Below are 22,403 nucleotides of genomic sequence, written 5' to 3'. Positions count from 1 at the left end.
CCTTTCTCTTGTCTAAAGCCTTGGTAACTGTCTGAAAGAAGTCCACCAGGTTTAGGAGGCATGATCTGCCCTTAACAAAGCCAAACTGGGTATGGTCCAATGTTTGGAGGTTCCCAGTGTCTCTGTTGAGTTCCATGATGATGCGCTCCATACCCTTGCAGACCAGGCTAGTCAGGCTTATAGGGTGATAGTTCCTGGGGTCCGTTATGTCTCCACCTTTGTGGAGTGAGATAACTGTTGCTGTGTGCCACTCTATGGGTACGTAGCTTGTAGAGAGGCTGAGTTTGAACAGTGTGTTTAGGTGAGGGATTAGTTCATTTTGGAGTTCATGTAAGACACAGCCTGGGACACTGTCTGGTCCTATTGAAGCTGTGTTTTTGGCTTTGGATAGGGCTGTTTTAACCTGTGTGTCAGTGATGGCCAGGGCTCTACATTCTTCTGGTATGGTTATGGGCCCTTTACCGGGTGAGAGGGGGGGTGAAGTTTGCACTAACCCTGTCTGCCAGAATGTTGGCAATATCAGTCGGGTCAGTGTATTTTGTGCCATTCTGCACTAACTCAAAGCAGATCTGACAGTTTCCACTTAGGTTCTTGACATAGCTAAAGAACGCTTTGTGGTTATCTTTGGAGTCCTTGGCAATTTTTCTTTCGAAGCTAGCCTTGTATGATTTTATGAGGGATCACAGTTTCTTGCTGATAGTGATCAGGGATGTCTTTCCTTCTTGGGATTTTACTCTTTTCTGTACTAGTTTCCTCCTTCTATTGTATAGCTTGTTTATGGCAGGGGTCCACCAGACTGGTTTCCTTTCTTGGAGGAGTGAGTCTTGGTTTTGCTTGGGATAGCATGATCTATGGATTCTTGCAGGTGCTCATAGAGTGCCATTGTAAGGGATTCAGCAGCTTGGACAGCATTGTCCTTTAGCATGGGGGCTGTGAACCTTTCCACCTCGGTCTTAAGTAACGTGAAGTTTGCTTTTGAAATGTTTTTCACGGTGGTTTCCTTGATTGAGGGTGGGGGCAGAATGTGGATATCCAGAGTGATTAGTCTATGGTCTGATCTAACCAGCAAGGGGTTGACCTCCGGTGTAGATCACTGGTCGTCCATGTTGGTGATGACCACGTCCAATATGTTGTTACCTCTGGTGGGGTGTTGACCAGTTGATCCAGGGCATTTGAGTTTATAAATTCTAGGAAGTGTCTGGCAAGGGAGTTAGTACTTGAGTAGTTCTCCCAGTTAATGTTTGGTTAATTGAAATCACCCAATATTAGGGCGTTTGGTAGGACCTTCTTATTTCCCAGTGTCTCCAGTAACGCAGAATGGGGGTCCTGGGTCATGGTGGGTGATCTGTAGCAAGCTATAATTTGAATTGCAGTTTTGCCCGTTGTTAGTTGCACATGGATGATCGCTGAGGCATTGTGCTGCACCACTAACCTGGAGGAATTCTTTTTTATAACACCAGTTGCTCCTACTACTTTTGGAACTGTCTGGGTATCTTTCTTCCACATGGCTCTCGTTTCTGCCTGCAGATCAAGATATTTTATGACTTTATGTCTCTCTGTATGCAAGACACTGTAGTCACTAGGTGTGGTGATTTCAGTGACCAATGCTATTTTTGTCTTCTTTTCTTGGACCACTATATCCGGTTTTCTAGCATCTATCATTTGAACTCTTGGTATTGGGTGTTCCCATGTGATATAAACTTCATCATTTTCTGTGATTCTTTGTGGCTCATGTTTCCAGTATTTTTCGGCCACTTCAGTACCATAATGGTTGCACAATCTTCAGTGTAACAGTCTCGTCACATGCCTTTCAGTATGCAGTCCCTCTGCCATTAGTGCGTTGCAACCAGCAACAAGGTGCGTGACTGTTTCCAATTCGCTTTTACAAAATCTACATGTCTGTTTCTCCCACATGTTCAATGGACTTTGTAAACCAGTGTGTACGTAGCCCACTGTCTTGGGCTGGAAATATTAACCTTTCATTTTTTGATGTGAATTTACCTCTCCTTAACCATTCCTGCATTCGTTCTTGATCAACACAAGGCTCTTCCAGAAGTTTTCTATACTTGCAATTGTATTTATGTTTTTTCCACATTTCTTGACTTCTCATCAGGTCCTTCACCTTATACTCTTTCTTTTGTTTTTTAGCACATTCAGTTGCTGCCTGGTTTTTGTCCACTTCTGGTTTGATTTCCATTCCTGCCTGACGTCGATATGCTTCTGATAAATTAAGCAGAGACGTCATCTTTGATTTATTCTCCTCATGTTTCAAAACTTTCACTACATTTGGATCTTGTGAGGTCAGCAGATATGTGTGGAGTCCCATGATTGCAGATCTATACATGTAATCAATTTCAAGGAGGTCCATCCCACCTTCGGAACGGGGAATATATAATCTTGGTATACACTGATTTTTTATAAATCATTTGGTGAGCATGGAGCATCCTTCTTGTTTTAAGGGCCAGTCAATCACTCCAAAACTATAAGTTAGGACAGGAAGAGCAAATTGATTTATAGCTTGGATTTTCTTCCTATTTGTTAATGATGTTTTCAGGATTAATTTAAATCTTCCAAAGTACTCCTTAATGAGTTTTATTCGCATTTGTTCATGTTTTATTGCTGATCCTTCATCAATTCCCAGGTATTTGTACACTCCCTCTTGCTCAAGTTCTTTTATATCAATATCTTTTCCCAAACTGATGTTTTCCTGGTGCTGCAGTGTTCCTTTTTTAAAGGTTGCTTTTGCACATTTATTAAGACTATATGACATTCCAATATCATCTGAAAAAGTTTTGACAACCTGCAGCTGTGCTTTCAGTTCCTCATCTGATAAGCTATACAGTTTTAAATCATCGACAAAGAGAAGATGAGAAGTCATTAGGCTTTGTTGTTTTCTAGGAGCCAGATTGTAGCCATGGCCTAAGCTGTTAAGTAAACTGGATTAATGGCAAGGCAGAATAACAATGGTGACAAAGAGTCACCCTGGAATATCCCATTTGAATGTTTATCCCTGGGATAATAATCTGTCCTTTATCATGGCTTAATTGCAAAGTAGTCTGCCACTGTTTCATGGTTACTGTAATGTAGTCAATCAGTGTAGGGTGTCTCTTAAACATTTTTAAGCACTCTTTTATCCATGAATGTGGGATACTATCAAATGCTTTTTTGTAGCCAGTCCATGCCATACTTAGATTCCTCCCCTTCTTACAGTTCTCCACTATAATTTTGTTTAACAACAAATGATCCTTTGTTCCATATGACTTTTTTATTGCCCTTTTGTTCTACTGCCATAATTGAATTTTCTTCTAAATGACTATAAACTCTGTTGGCGACAATTCCCATGAATAGTTTATATGTTGTTGGAAGACAAGTTATTGGTCCATAAATTTTAGGGTAGCTTGCAGGTTCATTCTTAAATAAGAGCATTGTTTTTCCTGTTGTTAACCAGTGTGATGTGTATTCGGGGTGCACATATAAATACTTCTTACTCATTGCTAAATCCTTGAACAAAGAAGTTAATACTTTAAGCCAAAAGTTAGGTACTGCATCTGGGCCTGGGATTTTCCAGTTAGAGGCTTTTCTCAACTTTGGTTCAGTCTCCCTGGCTGTTATATCATCCCATTTCATATTCTGTACCTTTAAACCTCTTATTCTTTATTTTACTACTTGTGTCCATTTAACATTCTTGTTATGCTCCACAAGATCTTCATAGATACTTCTTCAAAATGTATCTACTTCCTATTTTTTTGGCAGTCTTTCAATTCCTTTTACCTTATTTCCCAATTCTCTATAAAACTTTTTTGGGTCATCAATAAATTGCTTATTTTGTGCATTTCCCTTATATTTATCTTTGTATCTGCTAAGCCTTTCCACCTGTTTTGAAATTTTTCGTTTGTTATCTCCAGTAGTGCATAATAGATCCTGGTCTGTTCCAATACTGCACATTGCTTTTATCGCTTCTATCTTTCTTAGTATTTTTGTTGATCTGTTCCCTCTTCTATAATCTTCTACCAGTGACACTTCTTGTCTTAGCTGCTTTATAGTTTTCTCTATTTGATATTTCCATGATGGTATTTGCTTTCGCCCCCTCTTTTCCATCGCTACCCTATGTTCCTGTAGTAGAAGTTTATCAGTTATTAATTTAGCAGCACAGTAATATATTCTGTTTACCTCTGTTATTTCGCATGGATCTCTATGGACAGTCCTAATTACTGTGTTCATTTGTTTTATCAAGCTTCTGACTTTTGGGTTTTTATTAATCTTCTGCAGTCTGTTTCTCTCATTGATCTTGATATATCTGTCTTTGTCTATTAAATCAAGCAACTCTTCTCTTAACTCATTTTTTTCCATACTGAGGGCACATCCCTTGTTTTCCGTTTCCTGCGGGCATTCTATAGAAAGTTCTATAGCATCTTCCTGTGGCACATTCTCTTCAATTCCATCCTGTGCCATCCGTTGCTTTGTCACATGGGGCCTATCACTCCTCAGCATTAACTGCATCAGTTTCCACAGTTTCCTGTTCCATCCTTTGCTGTCCAGCTTCAAGTGAACATTTATACTGGTTTCCTATGGAAGGCTCCAAAATATCTTGATATGGCACCTGACCAATTGCTTCCTATTCCACTGGATTCCCCTTAATCTGAATATGCATTGCCCTATCCTGTTGTGGTGCTTTCTGTATTCAATTTACTACACTGACTCCTTCTCTTTGCAGCTGTTCCATAACCTTAATTTCTATTTCTTTGACTTCTCCATTGCTAATCTCTTTTTCTACTTTGCCTCTTAGTCTTCTAATTTTTTGTATTGTAAAGTTTTCCATACCCGGATTCCTTTCCCTATATTTTTCTTCAAATATCTTTGGTGCTGCTCTTTTTGTAGTGGTTAATTTTGCTTTCTCCTTTGCATAAATATTACACCATATTAAATCTCTTTTCCTTTCCCCTGTCCATATTCCTTCTTCACATGTCTCCTGATCTTCTTGCTTTTCCTTATTCTAGGAACTCACTTGATCATGCTGTGATGTAGTCTGTTTTAGACCTTCTTCATTAAATCCTTCACTTCGCAGGCAGTCCATAACTTCAACCGCTATTTCTTTAACTTATGCTTTACTAATCATTTCTACATTACATCTTTGTGCTATTAATCTTTTTATTGTGAAATTTTCCATATCTGGATGCCTTTGCCTGTATTTCTTCTCAAATATCTTTGAGACTGCCTTTTCTATATTAATAAAATTGGCTTTCTCTTTTACATAAATATTGCACCATATCAAATCTCTCTTTCTTTCCCATGTCCATATTTCTTTTTTATATTTTTCAAATATCTCTAGGTTTTGTTGTTTATATTTTCTCACTTCCTCAGATGTTTCTTTTTCCAAAGAGATCAAAATTTCTTGATCTATAAACTGTTTTTCAAATCTGTTGTATTAATGAATGCAAATTTTTATTTGAAGCTTCTGACAGTTTTTCCTGCGGAAGTATTTTTCTTTCCTCTAATTTCTCTCTTAACCATTTTGTATATCTTGTGTCTGGAAATTCTGGGCTTCTTACATAATAGTAATAATTTCTTTCTTATCCTCAATAGTCCACTCTATCATCTTTATGTCTCTTCCTTGGCCGATCAATCTTTGTCATTTTTTGGACTGCTACTTCCTTCTACAATGGGGGGGGGGGGGCATCCTCCTCCTGAGCCTGGTCTGACCCCATTGGAGGAATGTTTCCATATTTTGAGAATTCTACACTGTCATTTTTTCCAGTCCTGGCACCAGTGCGCCTACCAGGCTTGGGCACTTTTTTATCCTGGGTCTTGTGCACCCAGCTATCTTTTTTCATTTTTGATTTACTTCTGTCCATGATAGATGCTATATAAATACAGTCTTAAATCAGTATCGTCTTGGTGAGATTTTGTGAAAAACAGGGTCCACCTCGTGAAGGTACTCACGAAGACTTGAGGATGGATTCAGTTTCAGCACTACTACTCTCCTTTGCTTGCTGACTTTTCATCTCTCCATCAGGACCTAGTATAAGTACACTAATTATAAATCCAAATAAAACAGCGAAGAGGTAACCAAGGCACTGCAGCAGTTCCGGCATAAACAATACGTATAAGAAAGAACGATATATTCCGTATTAATAAAACAAATACCGGTTTTTAATAGACGGTCTGATGAAGCTTATATGAAAGCACTTACCCTGTGTGTCTATTAAAAAACGGTATTTGTTTTATTAATACGGAATATATCGTTCTTTCTTATACGTATTGTTTATGCCGGAACTGCTGCAGTGCCTTGGTTACCTCTTCGCTGTTTTATTTGGATTTATATTTTTCACATTGCTTACAAGTCAAGAGGTATTCATTCCTTTGGGAGTGTCTTTTACTTTATTTATAAGTACACTAATTGCCCATCAATGCATTCCCTTTTACCCTTTTCTGCATCACGTCATAATATCTAGATTCCCTTTCTGCAGTGATATTATCTGGATCCATTCCCAGTTGATGAGGAATTTCTTCTAATCACTGATAACATTTTTGTTACTCTTCATTTGAAACCCTCCTGACATAATTTTGCTTTCTTATCATCTGGGTTCCTCCTTTATGGTCCCTGCAATTCTGCAGCATTTTAAATCCTCTTATTACTGTTTATGACTAATTATCTTTCCTGCCCTGTCTGTATTTGCCTGTTCCTTCCTATGCTTGTCCCAACATTCCCTGTTTTTGTGTTAAATGAGTGACTTAAACCCCTCCCAGTTTCTTGTGTCCCCATGCTGTAACCCCCTTATAACTTTGCCTTGTTCAAAACTTCTACCATTTCCATTTATAAAGTCTCTTGTCTCAGATTTTCTCTACTACTGCCAAATTCATCATGAAGCAAGTCCAGATTCCTGTAAGTATTATGATCTGCTCCTCTCCATAATACCATGAGATACACTCGAAATGCACAGCCTCCATACCTCACAGCCTTTCCCCATCTACTGTTTCTAGCTTCTCCAGCCAGTTTATTATTCATCTATTGATGTTAATCTTTTTTGTTACTCTGCTGTTCCTAGAGCTGAGGCTGTATTCATTTATTAGCCATGTACACCCCCCTTTAAATACATTATATATTAGCTTGTTGAGTTCCTATCCAATGACAAGAGGATTTGGTAGATTTCATACACTTTTCCAAGGGTGTGCAACAGTAGAAGTTGTTATATTAAGAAGGGGGCTGTTAGAATGACGTTCTAAATATTAAAGAATGAAAGCGTTAAAAATATCTGCTCAGCTCATAGTTTATGCTTTCTGGATTGCTTGGTTTCCCTGCTTTTCTCAGTTTTTACTCTCCTAATTCCGTTTGTTATTTATTTATATATATATATATATATATATATATATATATATATATATATATATATATATATATGGGTCTACTTCTTTTGACCTAACTTTTATTTGCCTGACACTCATTTGCCTGAAATTTAATTTGCCTGACACTTCATTTGCCTGACACTTCATTTGACCGACAAGTATTATTAGCAAGAAAATGGAATATGCCCCCTTCCCCACTGCAGTGCGACCTGGAGTTAGAATATATAGTTAGGGGTGTGGCACAGCCCCACAACGGGGGGTGTGGGGGGTGAAGCCCCCCCACTTCATTTCATATGATATTGTTAACTTTTGATGTAATATTGCTTAGTAACAGAAAAGTAAGTGGGGGGGCTGTGTCAGTTATAGTAGTACATGATAAGAAGACAAAAGTAGCATTGATCATTGAAATTGCTATACCCAGTGACTACAGTGTCTTACGTACAGAGACACAAAGTCATAAAGTACCAGGATTTGCAGAAAGAAGTGAGGGCAATGTGGAAAAAAGATACTGAAACAATTCCAGTAGTAGTAGGATCAATGGGTTTCATAAAAATAATTTACAGTCATATTTAGATATGGTACTGATACATGTAACTCCATATGAATTGTAGAAGGAGTCAATTCTGGGCACATTCCAGGTGCTGCGGAGGGCACATTTGGCTAACATCAAAGACTGAAACTATACTGATTTCACAAACCCTAATCATACTTTGACTTAGGAATGGGGTCCATTCCATCATGGTATTAGAAACCATGTTATAAAGTACGCTAATTATAAATATATACATCTGGAGCATTTCTCCCTGGGCCCCTGCTGAAAATTGGCTTTGTTCCAGTCAAACTTTCCTGGTAAACAAATGTAAAATAAAAAAAAAAAAAGACTTGGAGAAATTAAAGTGAGTCATTGACAAACAGTAAGGCTATAGTTTTAAACAGTGTAGGCTGAATATAGGTTGTGCTGCTGTGAAGACACCTGTCACCCTGTTTCATTCTCTTATGTACATATGCATGCAAGTTTATGTGCATATATGTATGTATCCATTTATTTATTTATTCACAGCACTGTGGATTGATAAATCACATTTAGACAACACAGGTTCAATTCCCATTTACTTTGCTCATACCAGTCTGTCCCTTTGTAAGATACGTGCCCTTATTCTACAATTACTGCATGAAAACGCGTGCCTTAAAGGCCTTAGTCATGTTGATGTGCATCAGCTTTAGCATTTACTTTAGTATTCAGAACACATACTTTGTTTTCCATGGTTGTTTATATTTCCTAGGTCCTGTTGCAAGCCAAGCATTATGTGCCTTCTCTGCCCCTTGCATTCTAGGATTGTAAGATTGTTTGAGGTCTGTTACTGTTTCTGTGAAGTCATTGTTAAGGCATGTTTTAACACAGAGCCTGGAGGTGTTATTCTTTAAGGAAGTTGAAATTCAAATAAAAGCAAAACAGTGGATGTTTGAAACCTTTTATATACTGAACTTCTTTTTCTTCATTTAAACCAGGGTAGCTTGTGGCATTTAACTCATTTTGCCACGTCAATTCACAAGCATCTAAATGTTCATCCATAATCATACCTTGAATGTCCTTCCTTATTCAGTAATTAAAAAGCCGAAGCTGTGTGTATCACAACCCATAGCATGTTTGTAAAGAGCATTGGTAAGTGTGTTTTTTGGATGCTTGTGAATTGAAATGGCAAATTGAGTTAAATGCCACAAGCTACTCTGGTTTAAATGAGACTGTAACAATTGATTTAATTTTAAAATCAAAGCATTTTGACAGTTTGTGATTATATTTGTACTTTTTATCATGTAACATTTACATCGTGTGACCTCTTGGTGGGTTATTTAAACAGTGTTTTAATGCATGATTTTAGTCCTGATGAAGCTGTAAAACCAGTAAAAATGAAAGCGCTCAACTTTGGAATAAAGGTTTGGCACATTACAGCTGGCTTTGATGTGTCCTATGCATTGCAAAGGTTTTATGTCTTTCATTTCTTCATTTGTGTATGTGTTTGGGTTCTTAGTTACCAATAAATGCTAGTTTGATGGACTGAAAGCCTGTCCCCAGAGTGCCAATGCAATACTGCTCCTCCTCTGAGCTATTATAGTAGTACGCGTCTTGCTCCTCCCCACACAACCCTAGGACAGGCAAGTCCATCCTCCCTATTACCTCAGCCAAGGCTGTCAGTCAAATCCAGGTTGCCTAGACAACAGTCAGGGCTTTGTCCCTCCTTGCGATTAAATATGCCCACATTAAACATTTAATTTTAAGAATGCCTAAGTAGCCATATCAATAACCCTGAGATTACAGTAGCTGAAGAGCAAGCTCATAGATGTATAGGAGGGGTTACACAGCTGCAGTGCTGAATTCTCGGAAATTATAAAGATAATGAGCATTCATTTGTTATTATAACTTACACTGAGCTGTAATAAACTAAGTGTGTGCACACACATGGTTATATATATGTGTGTGTGTGTGTGTGTGTGTGTGTGTGTGTGTGTGTGTGTGTATGCGTGTACTAGCTACATAAACTGAGAAGTAGAGAAACTGTAATTTTTGTGACTGTGTGACATGGAGACCAAAAACTGGCTTTGGGGTCACTTTACTGCCGGCAGAGATAGATCATTGCCTTACCACAAATTGAGTGTCTCCTGACCTACTGTACTTGTTTATAGTCACATTATATAGAGATACACAGATCCATGTTTACAGAGCCATCTTTGCTCCTAGATGTACCACAAGGTTAGAAAAATATAATGATATCTGGAGGATATTTACCTATTCAGTGGCTTTCCTGTATTATCTGTCAGGTATACATTCTGCATTTACTGGTGTCTACTTAACCTTGTTTTGATGTTCCCTGAAGTACATGTAGACCTCTGGGTTCCTCAGGTAGTACTTCCATATCATTTTAATACTAAAATACTTTGGTACATTAGTACCTCTCATTCCAGACTGCTTATTTGACTAGTCTCATAACCATATTCTTCATGTTCTGCAATTTGAAAAGGAAGAAGTTACAGGCATAAAATGATTATTGAAGTTAAATTATCACAAAACTTTATTGTTAATTCAAATTCCAGTCATATGCTAGTGCTTTATTAACCACTGAAAAGCTAAAGGACATCTAGAAATGCAAAAACTGTTTCCTGGCAAGTTTAAAAGAGAGCACACTGATATGAACATTCTGACATCAAAAGCTAGGCTCAGTATTTTTTTGTTAAAGGAAAATATAATTTTCTGCTGAACTTTAGTGAGACATTTTATGAATTACTACATTAGAATCGCCAAATTGTGGGAGTTGGCTGGATCACCAAATTGTGGGTGTTGGATAGTTATGTGAGTAATTGTATGTACCACTACTACACCAGGACCACCAACTAGTGAATGCTGGGGATGGTTGAGTAAATCATTTTATTTATTATCACACCGGGATTACCAAATATTGGATGCTAAGTAATTCCATGTGGTGAATACAGAACTATGAGTGAATGGAGATAGAAAGTATGGCTCCACATGTTGAGAGTAAATGAAACTGCCCACCATGTCTCATAAAGACATTCTTTGTTTATTAATAAGTAAATCTGTTCACTACAGTTAAGCAGAAATCAATGTTTATTTCTTTGCAATAGCCATAGCAGGTCAGGTACCTACTGGTAAAGGTTCCACATCAGTACTGTTCGGTCATACCAAAAATTATATCTGTGTAATGTTAACACCCACATGATATAATTATGTAGGCTTTGGAATGATTATTTTAATAAGTGTTTTGGTTTGTTTGTTTTTCAGCCATTATAAACCCCAAGCAGCCAAAAGAACCTCCCAAAAGCTTCAACTTTGACTACTCATACTGGTCTCATACAACGGTAAGCACAGCTTATGACTTTTGAAAAACTACTCCATTTGCTTGCTACTCTTCATTTTTAGCTGAATTTGTTTTTTATTTTTATTTAAATGGATATTAGGTAGAATTTTGTTAAAGAATTGCATTGACACTGTCCATTAACCAAATATCACATTGGGGCTCCCATCTGCAATGTCACCATTTTAGAGCATGATTGTCTGAACAGGCGTCTTTGATATAAGGTTCAGATTCCAACACAACAAAGGGTGATAAATTTATCACTGCCATTAATAAAATGAAGAGGATAATCTTGGATGATATGGTCCATTGAGATCAGCAATCTATCACAAGAAACAGATTTGAATAAATAAATAAAGAAAGAAAGAAAGAAACAGTAAATGATAATAGGCTACTCATTAAAATATACAGGGATGGTATGAACAGCAACCAATACTTCAGGCTTGAAAGCATGCATATAAAATATATAAAATGTATAAGTAATGTTGATAAAGGTTGTTTGCTTGTGTATCTCAACCTGTTTTAGATAAAATATTCTTTGACATGTAATAAGTGAGTTATTCTATGAGAGGCTTCACCCTACTTTAATGGTATAAAGATGTTAGAGACAGTTAAATCATAAAGGTAAGGGGATTTAAACCATTCACCTAGTTTTCCAAGGTAGATCACAAATTACATAACTGCATAAATAACCGGGTCAGTTTAAAAAAGGAGACCCATCACATCTGTGACTGTCACCTACATAGCTGATGCCCCTATTATTAAAGACATCATTCTGAGGAATTGAAATGTTTTATGGGAAATTAATAGAGTTATCATCCTAGTTTTGTTAATAAGTAAAAAAATGGGCATGAGACTTAAAGAACTACTTCCAAGGTATACCAAAATGTATCAATAAAATAAGTAACGTAAAACATAATGTGAGTAGTGACAAACTTAAGGGGTCTTTTAGATATAGAGGCGGCCATGAATGCAAATATATGACTGAGAACCCTTCCACAGTTAGTCTGGTTTTGTGTTGTTAATCTGGTCACTGGTTTTGTGTTGTGATTTGAGAAGAGGTATACATGTGAAACAAGAAATATGGTTTATCGTGCACAATGCTCTAGCTGTGGAGCATTTTACACTGGAAAAGCTATCAGGTGTTTAAGAATGATAAGAAAGAGGATAATAAAGTACATATGATCAATAAAGAAAAACTACAGGAAAAGTGCTTTAGCCAAACACAGCACTTTAAGTACTAATTTCAAAAAGTGTGATTTTTATGTCCACAGAAAGGAGTGTTGGATTATAGACGTTGAAATACAGAATTAATGTTGTAGATGGCAGACTCTGCTTGACATTTCCAAGTCTTGATGATAATGTAAATATTAATTTTTTAATCATGTTCAAGGATTTTGTGGAGTTAAACAAAAGTTATGTTAAAGCAGTGTGCATCTTTGTGCTTGTGGTCACTTTTTCTTTATGAAATTTAATGTTTTTCTTTTCACCTTTGGTAAAAAAAAAAATAAAATTTCAACAACATGAATAAATTGGAAATAAGCAGCTGCCGATATTTTGTCTCAATCAATACACTCTGCTTGGCTATACAGACATCACTAAGGGTGAGACTTGCTATTTAGTTAATTAATTAATTGCAAAGTATTTGTAAGAAATTAATTTGGCAAAAAATAACTGCTTTACAATTATTTACCAATTATTAGTTCTCCACACATACATATGCACAGACATGTTCCAAAATAAAATGAAGCAAAACACCAATAATAGTAATAATAATAATAATAATAATAATAACAACAACAGCATTTAGACTTGTTTTTTATAGGTGAAAAGAAAAGCAGTGTTTAATTGTGAAAAGGAGATTGCAAGCACAAAGATGTGCGCTGCTTTATGATCATTTTTTTTTTTATCTTTAAGGTCCAAGTTAATCCAATAGTGTAAACAATGAAGTTTATTTATGTTATTATGCCAGACTGTGATGTTTTAATCATTGCATATGAAATGAACCAATAAAATTGTGAGTTGAATCTCATGTGCTTTTCTGATTATGTGTTAACTTCAGTGTGCTTGAAACAGCATGCACTATATCAATGTCTATATGCTGAAAGTAAACAACATCAAAAATAGAAAATATCAAACCTACACTGATTGAAGAAGGAAAGCAAAGTTTTTCTTTTTCCAACCAGTAAAAAAAATGACATTACCTTTAGACATACTTTTTCTGAATAGTGACACTTTTAGGGAAAGCATTTTTCTTAAGGTAATATATACATTTGGGGTTAGGGTTAGGGTTAGGGGCAGGATGGTTGTGATTAGGGTTAACATACATAAGTGTTATTGAACAGGGGAGCTAAATTTCTAAATACTGGTAAAGAAGGGAGCGTCATTAATGTTTGCATACTAAACTTTACAGCCTAAGGAGTTGAACAGTGAAGTAATTATGAAATATTTACTCTGCATGGTATTATGAATTATTGGTATGATATTCTTGATTATATTTGAAATTGATATGCTGTATTTAAAAATGATATGCTGTAACTAAATTTGTTTGTTATAATAATTAATGTCTCCCTTCGTCTGACTGGCTTTTTTAAATTTAGTTAGCTTTATAAAATTATCTTGGTCAAGTTATAGTAGTAGAACTGTTGCAGACATTTAGCTGAGGCACTAGTTTTATTATTTTAAGATGTATTAAACAGAGACGTATTTAGCTTCATGCAAGGGTCACCAATGATTTTATAGTATATTGTAATGTGTTTGGGGTGATAAAGTTGGTGCTAATAACCTCTAGGAATGGTAGAAAAAGCACCAAACCATGTACTTTAAACCGCAAACTTATCAAACAAAGCTGGTGCCAGACAAGTAGAAGTTAGCATTTCAAAAAAGAACTGTAGATCTCTTTATTTCAACTTAATGCACAGGAAACTCAAAAAGTTTTTTGTCAGCAATAGTGCTAAGAAAACAAAGCAAAACATAGCTCTATTTTAGTGCTAAATGTACCATTCCAGATATCAAGCTCATAGGCTTAAAAAACAGCAACATTTCCTATTTATCTGTAATACTTGTTGCCATTTTACACAGTGTTTTTACATTTGACCAGAGGAAGCAGATAATGAGATTATGGAAGTTTTCTTTTCTGCTTTCTGTGGATTCAGGCTGAACCCAATGAATGGAGGAGTTTTATGGCTACATAGTGACTCAGGTGGGATCTGTCTCTGCTATATCTAGTTGTATATTTATTTTCTTTTAATTTATGGTTTGATAATAAGGTTTTGATGAACTGGAAAAAATAAGAGGTCGAGAAGGTGTTATGCCTGAAGTACAACAAATAGCAGGAAATGCTGTGAGTGGAACATGGAGGAATCATATTGGCTTAATGTGACAGATGAAGATTTGTTTTAAGAAAGTGTACAATATTGAAAACGTAAACATGAGGAACGCAACATTACTTGTTAAGTGTGCTTTATTATCCCAAGGTTGCACTCAAAATACAGATGTTGTATACTCCACACTAGCCCTTTTTTAACATGCTGAATAATAATCTAGTTTTCAGTATTATTACCATTTCTGCTTCAAGGAGATGATTTATTTTATTCACTATAAAATATTGTTTATGAATCCCTAGAAATGAGTGAGGTAAAGATCCTTTTCTTAAACCCTAGGTGAACCCTGAAAAATGTTCAGTTGTTTTCAGTACCCTGGTTAGCAAACTTAATGGCAAACAGACAGACAGACAGAAAAATAGTTGTGAGTCCTTAGGCTGAAAACTTCAAATCCAAAAGTTAGATGCCAATGTGGCTTTTTTTTTTAACCTGTGCCAGTATTCCATGCCATATACCGATTCAACTATCTCTCAAACTTCAGTTTCCCAACATGGTGTCATGGACTTTTATGAAGTACCAACTTTATCTTCATGATTCTGTGAAGATTGAAAATTACAGTCCAAGATTTCTGTACTTGGGCTCACTTCTTCCCAGTGGTGCAACCATTTGTTGTAGTTCTCAGCTAATTGCTTTGCCTTTTGTAATAATTTGAATGTCTGTCTCTTCAACATGAACTTACAACCTTCTCTGGTTTCTGTACTGAAGACACACTAACCCAATTCATAGAACAACCATTCCTTTGAATACTTATCATGCTGAAATGTCTCTAGGTACTGCTTCGGTCTCACAATAGGACCTAAATTAGGTTTGCTCAGTTCAAACTTTCAGGCATAACTGTATTGTACAGTTAGGTATGGGCCTGTACTGGTCATTTGTACAGTTAGGTGTGGTCCTGTACTGGTCATTTGTACAATTAGGTATGGTCCTGTACTGGTCATTGGTATGTACTAGTCATTAGTCCAATTAGTTATGGTCCTGTACTGGTCATTGGTACAGTTAGGTCTAGTTCTGTACTGGTCATTGGTACAGCTAGGTATGGTTCTGTACTAATCATTAGTCCAGTTATTCATGTTCCTATAATGGTCACTGGTAAAATTAGGTATGGTTCTATACTAGTCATTAGTCTAGTTATGGTCCTGTACCGGTCTTTTGTACAGATAGGTATGGTCCTGTGCTGGTCATTGGTACAGTTAGCTATGGTCATGCACTGGTGACTGGTACAGTTAGTTATGGTCTTGGACATGTCATTAGTACAGTTAGTTATGGTCATGTGCTAGACATTTGTACAGTTAGGTATGGTCCTGCACTGGTCATTGGTACAGCCAGGTATGGTTCTGTACTAGTCATTAGTCCAGTTAGTTATGGTCCTGGACATGTCATTTGTACAGCTAGTTATGGTTCTGTACTAGTCATTATTCCAGTTAGGTATGGTCCTGTACTGGTCATTGGTACAGCTAGGCATGGTTCTGTGCTAGTCATTAGTCCAGTTAGTTACAGTCCTGTACTGGTCATTGGTACAGTCCGGTGTGGGCCTATACTGTAATAGGAATAGCAAAGCTTCATCTTCCAGCCGCACTGTATTTCATACTTTCTTCGTGATAGCATTGTATGTCTGATCACGTCTTGCTGTAAGTCATGGTGCTCTGGTGGAATACCTGTTACTATTTTCTTTCACAAAATCTCATATGAACTGAGTGCCATAATCCATGACTATGTTCTGGTAATTCATAACAAGTAAATTATCTTCTCACTGTATTTACTGCAGCTTACAACATAATCCTATTCATATAGAACACTTCTAATTATTTTGAATATGCACCCGTGACAGTCATAAATACATTGATCATGAAGAAATCTGCAAAATTAATAAGCATTTTTCCTAGCATCATTGTGAAAAATTCCTACAGATGCAGTGGTACTTGGAAAAGGCATCTTTTCCACATGACATAGTCTTTACACATGTACATGGCCTTGTCACCTAACAGTAGTTACCATTGGAACTTTCATGCCTGGCTCTTTATTTTAACTCCAGAGCACCAAGGAAACAGTTCTTCCAGCATGACGTTTCTCAGTTTCCATGGCATTTTACCTCTTTTTTTCCCTACAGTTCAAATCTATTCTGTACCAGTAATTTTAATCTTGCCCTGTAATGCATTTTTTTAGTGATCACCTGCTTTATGAGGAAAAAATTCCATTTAAAGTTTAATAACCTCAGCACTGCTTTGCTATTTCTTATCATTCTAGCTGTCATTGTAGCTCCTAATGGAATTTCTTGAAAGTGATACATATAAGAACATCCATGTACTCTGTCATACCTTCATTTGCTTTATCAGTAATTTCTAGTAACAGAGTTCTTGTTTTCTCACTAAGTATTTCATTTATTTCACATCATATAAATGAAAGAATTGTAATCACGTGCCTTTTAGTTGCACACAAGTAATTTCAATTACAACTTTGCACATGGTTATAAATTGAATAGTACTGTTGCCTCCTCCCCCATATCATATTACATAGAACCTTTCCAACTATCATTTAATATTGTTCATATGATCCCAAACATAAAATTAACATATTCTGGTACAAATAACGGGAAAAATTAAAAAAGGAATAAGAAAAAGGGGGAGGGGAAAAGATAACTATTGACATGAATTATATGTATTTTATTGTCCACTAGTATTACTTAACATCATCAAAACCTGCAGTGATATGCTACAGTTTGTGCGTAATAATAAAATTGCTCTAGAAATGCTGTGTTTCGGTAAAACATGATATGCCAGAGGGGGTGGAATCGCCGAAAAGGTCAAATAAAATGCCAGGGCTTATGCTCCTGAAATGTTTAAAGCCTTAACATTTTATAGAAGTACTGTTTACCCTGAAAGCTGGACTTCTTTTTACATTTCGAATTATCAAGGGCATTGTCTGTTTTAAAAATAATAAATAGACCACTTCTCTTTGCACACAATATCCCACAGAGATCCAAGAACTGAAAAAAAATGATTAGCACCCCAATAAACCAGCTATCATCAACCAGTGCAACAGCTCCTTTTTAATCCCTAACCTCAGCGTCTACAAACATCCAGGTTTAACTTAAACAATACTGTAATGCAGTCAGTCTCATGTAACTGTATCTCCTCCCGTTTTCTTTTTAATTTCCATTATTGTTAGATAAATCAAGGGTCTCCTTGCAAAACTGGAGTGAAAACGTAACCCTAATAAATCTGGTATCCACCCTGTGTTCTTCCACCTAGCTGCAAACCTCCTTTCTAAACCATTAGTCCATATGCAAAAACATTCTTTTAGCACCCCAATTATTCTTTCACAATTCAAACATGGTTTTATTGATATACCTAAAATAAATGATACTGCACATCTTCAAAGGACTCTAGCAAATTTCACTACTATGTTTGAATTAAGATTGTTGAAAAAAACATTTGACCATATTACCAACTATGGCCATCTGACATGCTGGACATGTATTCAGGAATTGTCATACCCCTCTTATTACTATGTATACAGTCACTGATAAAATTCTCATAGGCATTCAACAGTAAGTTTACAGGTGCTCTGTTCATACACTCATCAAGAGTCTATCATTAAATATTTACTAATAATCTGATATCTACTGGTTTTAGATAGAATACCCTAGAATGGCTTCTTAAGTATCCAGTAACTATTGCGTTTAATAAGTAAACCATTCAAGGGATTACTAGGAGGGCAGATTTACTGCTAGTTCATAGGTTTACAGGTATATACTAGGCTAACGATCATGAGGGCCTTTATAAGCCTAGCTGTGCAACCCAGTCCAGTTGTGTCCCCATGTATCATGGGCATTTGTTAGTTTGGGCATAGTTACGGTCTGCCTCTGTTAGAGACATGAGGGCCAGACTTGGGGTGAGGTTCCAGTTTCCTATCCATTGGTCAAGGTTATGCTTAAATAGGGTTAGGAATAGAGTCTGCTTCACATGGATGGGGTGCCTGTTCCAGAGCATGGGGATCCTCAGAAGCACATATCTCATTAACATATCCTATTTATGTCGCAAAAAGTAAATTCTTGGATGTAATAGTTTTGATGCAGTTCATTTCAGGGATGCACAAAAGTTCCATCAGAGCTGGATCCAAGGATGCTTTATATGCCAGGCATAGATCACCTGTCAGTAACCTGTAGGAGGCTGAGTATAGAGATAAGGCTTTAAGGCTATCCATATAGGACAATGCGTTTTTATGCTGGATTGTCCTGGTTAAGACCCTTTGTGGGCATTCTAACTGTTGAATATGTCTGGTCAAGTACATGCTGAATAGGGTATTATACTCAATGATGGCCGTACAGTGGCAATATGACTTCCTTGGACCTGAATGCCATGTGCTAACTAATAGGTTGGGTGACATAAAATGATTTTTATCAATATGTTGACCACATGTTGGTCAAAAGCCAGATTACTGTGTACATATGTTCCCAGATCCCTGACTACCAAGTCAACTGTTAGGGCTGTTTTATTAATGGAGTAAGTAGCCTGGGTGGCTATTTTCCCAGAAGGCACTGTAAAGCATTTATTTGCCTTGAGTTTTAATCTGTGACTTTGGCACCAGCTATTTGTCTGTGTTAGAACCTCCTGTAAGATGTTAGTGCCATGGTGGGAAATCTATAATTGCTCCCAATTTGCAGTCATCTGCAAACTTGTTCAGCCAAAGACCCTTGACATTAGCCTTTACCTTCAAGAAGTTGATGCCAGCTAGAAGCGGTCTCAGCATGGAGTCCTGAGGTGCCCCGTCTGAGACCCAGCTGGAAGTCCATTGGGTTATGTAGAGTTTATGCCCAGTTTAGTAAGTTTGTCATCTATACCTGAGTAAGGTATTGTAGTGAAGGTCTTACTCAGGTCCAGCTAGGCACTATGCACAGTTTCCCCCTCATCATTGCCTTGGTGACCTTCTCTAAGAAGTCCACCAGGTTTAGTAGGCATGAACTTCCTCTGAGAAAGATAAATTAGGCTGGGTCTAGTGTCTGAAGATTGCCTATGTCTTTGATGATAATTCCCATGATAATTTGTTCCATGCCTTTACATATTAGACTAATGGGTCTGTAGTTTCCGGGGTTGCTTGATGGACAACCCTTGTGAAGTCGGATAACAGTTGCAGCCCGCTATTCCCATGATCCAAAGCCTGTTCTGAAGCTATAGTTGAAAAATGACAGAAAGTTCTTCTGATAGGTCATGTTTCAAGCTACTTAGGAGGCATCCCAAGATATTATTGAGGACTTTTGAGGCTGTGTTTTTTGTCCTTAGCAGGCAGTGCCAAGACCTGCTTCCTGCTAATAGCTGAGGGGGTATGCTGGTAGGTATTTAATGGGGGGTAGGTTGGGCGGAGTGGGGGTGAAGTTTAAGATGAATTTGTCAGCCAGAGATTTGTTATGTCACTCTGCTCGCTGAAGGTGGCACCATTGACCAGCAGTTCAGCACACTGCTGTGTGCTGCCTTTTAGGTTATGGGCATAGTTCTAGAAGGCCTTCTGGTTGTCTTTAGCTTGTGAGGCTATATTGACTTTGTAATTGGCCTTGTGGTTTATTTTCCTTTTGTTATATACTGTAATAAAGTTAGGATTCCACCAATGTGGTTTGCTTTTAGAGTTTGTTTTGAGTTTACATCTAGTAGGTGCAGCAACCTCTATACAGCCATATACATGGTTGTAAAGGGTCTCTGTGAACAATTTTGCATAGGTTGCCATGGACTTGGGGTTAGGAGGACTGTTGAACTTTGAAAAACAATTGCTTAAATAGGATGCAGTTTGTTTTGGAATGGGTCCTAGCTGTGACACAGTTTTCTAGGGTTACCAAGTTGATTTTTATTTCAAAGGAGAAGCTTTGTGGTCTGAATTCACCAGTGAGAACGTGACACTGGGGCCACATGGGGGGAGTGCAGTGCTCTCCCATATTGGTGAGTACCAGCTCCAGTATGTTTGAGCCTCTGGTGGGTGTGCACACTATCTGGTCAAGGGTATTTGTATTGATAAAGTCCAGGAATAATTGTGCCTATGAATTTGAGGCAGTGTGTGTTTCCCAGTTTATACAGGGGTAGTTAAAGTCTCCTATGAATAAGGTGTTTGGTTTAATTGTGATATCTCCAGTAGGTCTAGTTAAAGGTATGAGATTCCTGGGACATAAAAGGTGATTTGTAGCTTGCTAGAATACAGTATGGGACTTTATCTGTGGTGATTTGCATGTGGATAAATTCCAGGTCATGGGTCCTGTTTAACCAGCCTTCAGTTAGATAGATAGAAGTTCCTTCACCTTTTGTTCCTGTCTGTGCAGTTGATGGTCTAAATGTGTGGAAGACACTGAAGCCTTGCACAGCCAGAGTACTTATTTGCTATATCAGTAGTCTTTTCAATTCAGGATTGCCTAAAAAAGACTCTAAGGTGGTGGGTAAAGTTTTAACAAATATTCAGAAGCCTAGGAGAGACAGATGCCTACATCCTTTGCAAAGCAATGAGGCTTGTTAACCATGTCATCCTATGGTGAAAAATATTGAATCCCCTCTGAAAGACACCAGAAACTAAGCCAATCATCTTCTATTCATACTGTGGCATCATGTTTGTTGAAGGTAGAATGCTACTCAGTGCACGGCACATACTTGACTGAGACACATATTCAGAGATCAATGATGTGTCTCTTCATATAGTCCAGAAAGGCATGTCTAAGGTCATTAACGTCCACATAGACTATCATAGAATCATACAGGTACCAATGGTGCAGTGACTTGAGTGTGTGCTTAACTTGGCAGATCCTGGCTCCTGATAAGCAACTAACCGTTGTCTTCTGTCTATTTAGTCTGGTGAGTGGGGCATCTGTATGTCCTATAATGGAGTCCCCTATGACAAGAGTCCTGGGTAATGTGTTTGCTTGCCTTATGGGCTTTTCTTTTGGGGATTCATTGGCTGAAGGTATATGTATGGTGTTTGGTGTTGCTTTTGATGAGTGCTTTAGAGATGGCTGAGGATAGGCATTGCTGTTTATAGGCTTAGAGGGTCTTTCATGTTTGGGAAGATAGTTTTTAGTGCTCAGCATAAGTCAGTGTATGTGTGAGGTTGACACTATCTCTGATGAATGTAGTATGTGTGTTCTTAACAATTTTGTTTGTATGCAAGATTTTTGCCTCCCATGATATTGTGTATGTACTTCTCTCACATGCTGTGTTTGTTTCTTTAAGGATTAAATGCTTGTCTGTGAACATGATTAAATTGCTACATTGTCTTGGGATGCCCAAATCAACCTAGCTGACTATGGAGACATTTGAAAATTGCATATCCATGTTGTCCTGACCTGTATTTGGGTGGGCTACTGCAAGTTGTTTAGTGGGTTATATAGAGGTCTCCTTGGGAGGCCTCTGGAGTTTGGTACTAGACAAAACCAAGAAAATCTAAAGATTTTACTCCTCAATGATAGGAGTCAAGAAACTCCCCTTCATAAAAGCTGTCGTCACCCTAGAGAATGACGATGTTTATGTAGTCACTGAGAAAATGGTTTAAAGCCGTGGAGAGCACACCAGCAGTGCAAGGTTATAATGCCTTCCACACACAACTAAAGTTTATATCTGTAACGGTAACAGTACTTGGAACACATCTAGAGCCTGTTTACTGCATTTCCTGTGTTGCACTTAATTTAAAATCATTTTTTTTTCTCTAAAAACTGCATTTTACCTGATTTTGGCCTAGCACTCAAGTGTGGGGTCATTTATTGCACTGTTGTGATTATTTTGCTGCTTGTGTATCTCTGCTACCTTTAAACTACAACAAAAAGAAAAAAAAAAAAATCTTG

General features: G+C 37.3%; 1 protein-coding gene across 18 annotated transcripts in view; it reads left to right on the top strand.

Annotated features, from left to right (window-relative positions):
- KIF1A (kinesin family member 1A) overlaps nucleotides 1–22,403 on the top strand; it is a 2,189,582-nt gene that overhangs the window by 596,794 nt on the left and 1,570,385 nt on the right. For all 18 annotated transcript variants that reach the window (XM_044071047.1, XM_044071036.1, XM_044071035.1 and 15 more), the window contains exon 3: nucleotides 11,141–11,217. In XM_044071047.1, coding sequence (XP_043926982.1) covers nucleotides 11,141–11,217 — 77 coding nt within the window. The remainder of the gene's footprint in view (nucleotides 1–11,140; nucleotides 11,218–22,403) is intronic.

This window comes from Protopterus annectens, chromosome 5.part0 (genome assembly GCF_019279795.1).
Source record: "Protopterus annectens isolate FY-2018-M chromosome 5.part0, PAN1.0, whole genome shotgun sequence".
Taxonomy (NCBI): Eukaryota; Metazoa; Chordata; order Ceratodontiformes; family Protopteridae; genus Protopterus; species Protopterus annectens.
The sequence above is the reverse complement of the archived record's forward strand: the minus strand, read 5'-3'. Positions and strand labels throughout refer to the sequence as shown.